This window comes from Maniola hyperantus, chromosome 24, assembly GCF_902806685.2.
Source record: "Maniola hyperantus chromosome 24, iAphHyp1.2, whole genome shotgun sequence".
Taxonomy (NCBI): domain Eukaryota; kingdom Metazoa; phylum Arthropoda; class Insecta; order Lepidoptera; family Nymphalidae; genus Maniola; species Maniola hyperantus.
Genome location: NC_048559.1, coordinates 3039801 through 3048150, shown reverse-complemented (window position 1 = coordinate 3048150; position 8350 = coordinate 3039801). Strand labels below are relative to the sequence as shown.

The 8350-nt window shown below is 38.3% G+C and overlaps 1 protein-coding gene across 1 annotated transcript; it reads left to right on the top strand.

Annotated features, from left to right (window-relative positions):
• Positions 1-422: 422 nt before the first annotated feature.
• On the top strand, positions 423-7643 carry LOC117993733 (facilitated trehalose transporter Tret1-like). The gene is made up of 8 exons (XM_034981547.2): positions 423-501; positions 1832-1987; positions 2682-2880; positions 4344-4534; positions 5203-5348; positions 5851-6087; positions 6315-6426; positions 7361-7643. Exons 1-8 carry the CDS (start codon positions 450-452, stop codon positions 7627-7629), a joined length of 1362 nt encoding a protein of 453 aa, XP_034837438.2. The 5' UTR covers positions 423-449; the 3' UTR covers positions 7630-7643.
• The last annotated feature ends 707 nt before the right edge of the window (positions 7644-8350 follow it).

Sequence of the window (8350 nt, the reverse complement as noted above, 5' to 3'; positions counted from 1 at the left end):
AATCACGTCAGGCATTTCCAGGCACTTAGTATCGTGGAAACACCCTGCCAGACACATTTAAAGTTTAAAAGTGTCTGTCAGACGGTTGCCACGATTAAGTGTGATTTCAAATACTAAATTTAGATTTGGAATACCAAAAAAAATTGGACTTTATAATTTGGCTGTACCAACCATCACAATATGACTATTTACCATCTGTAAACACAAATAAGCAATAAATAATTTGATTGATTGACGTAAGATATTTTACACCTTTATTGCCTGTTATATCCCAAAGCCACCATGATCCAAACTTCATAGTCGCTGATCTTTCTTCCCTATGTTGTGGACAATACGCAGATCAACTTTTAACTTGTATAAAATAACGAAGGTCGGGCACGCGCTGGCTCTCCTTCTATAGGTTACATTATAATTATTGATAGTGTGAGCTGACATCAAGTTTTAGAAGTATGTTTATGCAGATTACTGGCGTGAAAAAACAGGTGTTGGTGTCATTGTGCCGTGAGTAACTTGTACATGATAATAAACCACTTTTTAACGTTTAAATTCCTGTTGACAAGACAATAAATTAATCCATACTAATATTATAAATGAAAAAGTGTGTCTGTCTGTCTGTCTGCTAGCCTTTCACGGCCCATCCGTTCAACCGATTTTGACGAAATTTGGTACAGAGATAGCTTGCATTCCGGGAAAGGACATGGACTACTTGTTATCTCAAAAATCAAAGAATTCCCACGGGATTTTTAAAAACCTAAATCCACGCGGACGAAGTCGCGGGCATTATCTAGTTTGTTATACACGACTTTAATGCTTACACATTTTCCGTGATCCATCCATGCTATAATATTACTACCCCCTATAGGGGTTGAATTTTCAAAAATCCTTTCTTAGCGGGTGTCTACGTCATAATAGCTATCTGCATGCCAAATTTTAGCCCGATCCGTCCAGTAGTTTGAGCTGTGCGTTGATAGATCAGTCAGTTACTTGCTTTGGAGTGAAGGAAAACATCGCGATAAAGCCTGTATGCCGGAGAGTTAGCCATAATGTTCTCAAAGATGTGTAAAGTCTGCACGCACTTGGCCAGCTGCAGCGTGCTGGGCTATCGCCTAAGTTTAAGTCCCTAAATCCTTCTCATTCTGAGAGGAGACCCATTCTCAGCAGTTTTTAACCATAATTACAGACATACTGTATGGAATCTTTACTTTAATTGTTATCTCCTTTGTAACTCTGGTATCTGTACGGAATTTGCATGCAGTGTTTACTTTTAAATGATTTAACATAGTTGTGCATGATAAAAAAATCTATGTATTTATTATAGTTAGGTACTAAGTTTTATGTTAAAATCGCTAGTAAACCATTCAATAAAAAGTAAAAAGTAAAGTAGTGGGCTGACGCGCGACTAGGGTTGCCAGGTCGCCAAACCTAATAGCCGACCAGTTTGGCCACTGGTATATAGTGTGTTATCTATGGTTTGGCCGGACATTTGGGTAGAAGGGCCGGACACCCTACATTATTGAGGATTTTGTGTCTTAGTATTAATAGGTAGGTACGACAAAAAAATTGTAAACAAAGTCAAGCTTTTTTTATTATTGTCATAAATCTTGTTGTCAGGCGGCACTGCCGCCTGCGGGAGCGACCGATAGTCGACTCGCCTGCGCTCGGCCACGCTCGTTTGCGAAATGTAAAAAGCCTAACAAAAGCCGGACAAACCGGAAACCGTTTATTTTGGCCGGACACGCAATCAAAAAGCCTACCTATATCCGGCTTTATCCGGACGCCTGGCAATTCTACGCGCGACGATGGTTTGAGATGATGATGATTTCTTTTCCAGTGTACTTGGGACAAATAGCTGTTGGATACCATACGGCCTGGACTGGAACTGTTACTCCGAAGTTACAGGATCCAGAGCAATCGCCGATTCCGTATAACCTGACCGATACCCAATTGTCACTGATTGGCACCATTGCTTATATAGGGGCTATACCAGGTTTTTTTTTTCTTCTAAATTTAACTGGTTTACTTAACGTTTAAACTATCGTGAGTGATTTCCATTATATATAATATCTGTCAGCGGCTTTACTCACGTATTTAGTCGACGTTGGCACGACTAGTTTCGAACCCATCCGGGGTCCTTTTTCAAGGGAGTCAGTTCGCGCAGGGGTCGCGGTTGTGACTGCAAGCCGCGCATGCCGCTGTCCGTGCAACGAGGGTTCCGTACTACAGTTGTATTTTTTCGACATTTTGCTCCATAATTCAAAAACTATGATGCATAAAAATAAATAAAAATCTGTTTTAGAATGAACAGGTGAAGACCTTTCATATGATAACCCACTTGATATAGTTATCTTACTTCAAAATTTAAAATACTAATTATTAGTTCATGACCACAATTTAAGTGATGTAACCACAAATTCACGGTTTTCAGATTTTTCCCCGAATGTCTGCTATAAGACCTACCGACCTGCCAAATTTCATTATTCTAGGTCAACGGGAAGTACCCTTTAGGTTTCTTGACAGACCGACAGACAGACAGACAGACAACAAAGTGATCCTATAAGGGTTCCGTTTTTTCTTTTGAGGTACGGAACCCTAAAAATTGGTAGAACGGTGAAGGAGGAACAATATTTTGAAGTTCCTGAGCACACTCTCCAAAATAAATCAGTTTTTTTTAAATTTCCCAGGTCCTTACCTTTCTGGGTGGTTATCAAATACCGTTGGAAGGAAACCATGTCTCCTGGGCGCTGCTATGCTCTCAGGGATAGGATCGTGTATACTGTCCCTAGCTACGAACTTGGCTATGGTGTACTGCAGCAGGGTAATTCTGGGTTTCGCTGAAGGCATACTTACTGTGATGACGATTGTGTATATTGGTGAAATTGCGTGCGTATTATAATATCCTGGTCCACAGATTGAGATTTTTTATCTTTATATATAAAAATGAATCGCTAAATGTGTTTCTGATGGCTAATCTCGAGAACAGCTGAACCGATTTCGCTAATTCTTTTTTTATAATATTCCTTGAAGTACGAGGATGGTTCTTACGGAGAGAAAAATTTAAAAATTGCCAAGTTCCCACAGGAATTTTAAAAACCTCATTCCATGAGGACTAAGTCGCGGGCATCAGCTAGTTCAGATATAAGTTAGCCCTTGACTGCAATCCCACCTGAGGTAAGTGATGATGCAATCTAAGATGGATGCGGGCGGCATCGTACTGGAACGCTAAATCGCTTGGCGGCACAGATTTGCCGGTAGGGTAGTAGCTAGGCACGGCCGAAGGCTCCTACCAGACCAGACCAGAAATTTAGAAATTATAAAATTCCAAACGCCTGCCAGGAATCGAACCCGGGACCTCCCACTAATAAGACCACAGTGCTTACCACAGCAACAGGAACGTTGTCTATTACCCCTTTACTAAAAATCCACTGCTTGTCCGTCTGTCCGTCCTCTTGTCCGTCTTCATCGGGAAATAAGAAAATAATTAATTTGTATTCAAATTCTAAATAATATCTGTCCCGGCTGTACTCACGTGTTTAGATCATGTATTCAAATGTTACATCTTTTAAAGAAATTCTATTTATTATAAGTCTCTCTCTAATTCTTACTATAATATATTATCTAACTTCTGCGGTTATGGAAATATTTCATCATCATATTCTTTCATAGCTAGAGCTATCAGCTTTTAGAAAAATACAGGGTGTAACCAGAACGCTGGCAAAAACGAGGACAGGTGATAATAGGTACTGACGATGACTGATATGATACCACAAAAAAACGCGTAAAAAACTTTAAAAATCCTATAATTTTGTAAATGTTTCCGATATATTGCAAATAAGACATCTGATTGACGCTAAAGGTCAACGAACGTTGCGCAAGTAGGCCACCCGGAGTCACGTTGTAGGCGGGGCATTGGCCCGAGTTTTGCACGCTATACATTGCGGGTTTGAAAAATACTAAATCACTAAAACTACAAAGTGTGGCAAATGGTTATTGGTATTGGATTGTGTTTAGGTAGTATAACAATTACGCCAAGTTTTTGCTAGCGTTCTGGTTACACCCTGTATAATTTGAGTGCACTGACCGCCGTACTCAGAGTCGCTAATCGTCACTTAAAATTGATTTAAAACCAAACCGATTCATGTAAGAGATATAGCTCTGTCTCGATTAACTCAATCTTAAGTAACGATTAAGCGACTATGAGTACGGCTGTGAGAGATCTATTGTTGGAAAGACAATAAGTTGTACCTACAAATAAAGAAAGTTCTCGGAACCTTCATAGTTGTAAGGAATAAATTACCTTGTATATTACATAGGTTAATTAATCAATGTTTTAATTTGTTTTACAGATCAACAAATATCAGAGGCATTCTTCTAATAGTGATTGGTATAAGTCAGACAATGGGCACTATATTGATGTTTTTAATTGGTTCATTTCTGTCGTACTCTGGGACGACTTTCTGTGGTTTCGGCATGTTTATATGTGTTGCAATAGGAGCCATATTTATACCTGAGTCACCGATATTTTATATTTTAAAAGGTATAGTACATTCCGTGAGACCGTAATTTGAGAATTGGAAACTTGAGACCGTAATTAGCGTCATTAGCTTGACATAGGTTTCTTGTAGGGACTTCCACAAGACGGGTTTGCACCGCCTTGGTTGATATCATTCTGTTCATCTGTAAGTCAATTTCGTAAAACCTGCATCAATCATTATTACAATCTCATTTGTTATGACTGGCTGAATTTGTGCGATTCTTGTTGCAACCATGCATTGTAGCCAAAGCGAGCGTAAACCAATCAGACGTGTGGCCCTACCGCGGTTGTTTGACAGCTACAATGTCACGATCGCAATCATCTCTGATTGGTTAATGCTCGCTCACTATTGGCCACAATGCATTGTTGCAACAAGAATCGCACAAATTCAGCCAATCAGAACAATTGAGATTGTAATAATGATTGATGCAGGTTTTAGACAATCGCCCTACAGATTGCGATCGTGACATTTTTGCTGTTACTCTACCGCAATCGAGCAGCTGTATCTACCAAAGCTGCGCTTTCTGGTGCCAAGTCATTATTCTAGCACCTTACCACCCCAACGTCTATCGTGTTTTCGAACTATGTGCCTTGCCCATTGGTATTTTAAAAATGATATAGGAAAATCAGACTCGCGGGACGTATTAATGAACTTAGGTATATTGTTATAGGTGATGATGATAAAGTTAAGGAATATTTACAAGATTTGGGCAGATCAGAAGACATAGATAAATTAATATCAGTCAAAAAGGAGTATGTGCAAACCAGTAGCATGAAAGACTGGTCCGAGCTATTTACAATAACAAGTAACAGAAAGGTACATTCATAAGTTCTTTGAATCATTAAAATATTTTTTAGGGTGACAAGGTCTTGTTGCGCCTACTACAATACATCAATCGATGATGCATCTTGGAGCATCTTGGAGCTCTGACTCAGACTGTTACCATTTTTTTCTGCCCCGGAGGAACTGTTCTACCCGTTTATATACAAACACCTGAAAGTAATAATTTAGGAAAAGAAAATCTTCTCATCTATTCGTTCGATACGATCAACGATTCTATTAGTTTTTCTTCAGATCTTTTAATCCATAGTTATAAATAAACAAAAGGAGAAACTGGGCATAACGTACAGCTCCAACTGGTTTCTCTCCATAACATAAGCCCCAAGCCCCCCCCACCCCCTCAGAAAGTCCAACAGTATCTTCAAATAACCTAAATCCGTGTGACGTCACAGGAAAATGCGTCAATAGCGTCAATAAAAAATTGCTACATTCTTGTAATTAATAAATAATAAATTATATTAAATAAATTCTTTTTCAGGCGTTTTTCATTGTACTTATTTTAAACATCTCGACAAATACCAGCGGATTTATAGTGGTTCTGTATTTCTGCGCGTCTATATTTGAAATGGCTGCCTCGTCAGTGAGCACTAATCTCTCTATGATCATTATTTTGTCATTTCAATTGATTGGAAGTACTCTGTCATCGGTGTTTGTCGAGAGGGCAGGAAGGAGAATCATGTTATTAATATCTACATTTTTATGCTCGTTGAGTATGGTAAGTCATTTCCCATCTATATCTATGTTAGAGTCAACTGTTCTGAGACCACCATCTTTTATCGAGGTATCTTAAAGCACCAAGTAGTCAGTAACATAAATGAAAAGCTTACGATGATAAAGATTACCTTTTACCTACACATTTTCAAAAATAGAATTTTTATCTCGTTTTGTTTTTTGATCGATTTTGAATCAATGGGTAACATGCACTGATTTCTATTATTTCAGTTTCTGCTGGGGTTATACTTTTACTTTAACTCTGTGGACACTTCGTTAATAGAAAAATTTAAATGGTTTCCTTTAGTGATATTGGTTGTATATTTCATCTCTTTTGATTTTGGTAAGTAATCGTTTACAAAACATATCTTGGACGAAAGCTCATCTACTCATGATAATGGGCTTTTGCCCAAAATAACTGTTTCGCATGCAGTCTATACACGTTTCACGAATAGGGATATATCTAATTTGGACGTAAATACAGAATATTATCTCGCCGAATCGATGGCTGAAGCTTCCCATAAGTTGAAAGGATAAGAAGAAATTATAAAATGTCAAACCGATCCCGGGTTAGAATTGACCAGTGTTCACCACTGTGCAAGGAAGGTCATCAAAAACAAACAGAGACTCAGCTTTGTTCTTTCTATTTTGTGGTAAAAAACCGACCAAGTGCGAATCAGACTCGCGCACTGAGGGTGCTGTACTACAATCGTATTTTATCGACATTTTGCAAATCAAAAACTAATTAGGTACCTACTAGATCTCGTTCAAATCAATTTTCGGTGGAAGTTTGCATGGTAATGTACATCATATATTTTTTTTAGTTTTTACAGGGGGGGGGGGGGGCACACATTTTACCACTTTGGAAGTGTCTCTCGCGCAAACTATTCAGTTTAGAAAAAAATGATATTAGAAACCTCAATATCATTTTTGAAGACCTATTCATAGATACCCCACACGTATGGGTTTGATGAAAAAAAAGAAAGTTTCAGTTCTAAGTATGGGGAACCCCGAAATTTATTGTTTTTTTTCTATTTTTGTGTAAAAATCTTAATGCGGTTCACAGAATACATCTACTTACCAAGTTTCAACAGTATCGCTCTTATAGTTTCGGAAAAAATTGGCTGTGACATACGGACGGACAGACAGACAGACATGACGAATCTATAATATAAGGGTTCCGTTCTTTCCATTTGCCTACGGAACCCTAAAAATTACTGAAGGCACTCGGCAATTTAATTCAGCATTTTTTTTAATATACCTACCTTTATTTTCAGGTTTAGGCGTAGTCCCAAATGTTATCGTAGGTGAAATGTTCACGTCTAACGTCAGAAGCAAAGGATCAACTTTAACCATGACCCTGGGCTGGTTGTGTGCATTCCTCGTTAGCACAGGGTGTGGAATCCTGTTGGAAATTGTTGGCGGCCATGTTATTTTTTGGTTTTTCACGTGTGTGTGTACATGTGCGTTTCTATTCACCTTCTTTTTTCTTATAGAGACCAAAGGGAAGAGTTTGTTGGAAATACAAGAATTTCTCAACAAATAAGAAAGCATTCTCAATCACTTATCGTAACTAAATCTATAAACTTAATTGGTGTTAATGTTGTTTGTAATTTTTGTTTTTTGTAATAAAAGTTAAATTATTTATAATTTATTATTGTTTCATCATCATCATCATCATCATGATCAACCCATCGCCGGCTCACTACAGAGCACGGGTCTCCTATCCTCAGTAGTCAGCCGCCAATGGGTTGATGATGATGATTATTGTTTGTTTACTTAAGATACATTTAATTTACATAATGTTATCAATAGCTGTGACAGCCTAGTGGTTAGAACGTCCGCAATCCGCATCCTAATCGGAGGTCAGGGATTCGATCCCGGGCACGCACCTCTAACTTTTCGGAGTTATGTGCGTTTTAATTAATTAAATATCACTTGCTTTAACGGTGAAGAAAAACATCGTGAGGAAACCTGCATGCCTGAGAGTTCTCCATAATGTTCTCAAAGGTGTGTGAAGTCTACCAATCCGCACATGGCCAGCGTGGTAGACTATGGCCAAAACCCTTCTCACTCTGAGAGGAGACCCGTGCTCTGTCTGAGGCCGACGATGAGTTGATCATGATGATGATGATTCTGATTAAACCCGAGTTTTCATACTATGTATTAAAATATAAATATAAATATCTGGAAATGCTTGCTCTTAGGTTTATCAAATATTTACATCGGTTTAATCTTAAGATAAGACAGATATTAAGTAGTAAAAA

Coding starts and splice junctions, on each gene's coding strand:
- LOC117993733 (XM_034981547.2), top strand. CDS start 450: ATGTTTATGCAGATTACTGGCGTGAAAAAACAGGTGTTGGTGTCATTG. Junction 6,088..6,314: donor TTTTATGCTCGTTGAGTATG/GTAAGTCATTTC, acceptor CTATTATTTCAG/TTTCTGCTGGGGTTATACTT. Junction 6,427..7,360: donor TTTCATCTCTTTTGATTTTG/GTAAGTAATCGT, acceptor CTTTATTTTCAG/GTTTAGGCGTAGTCCCAAAT.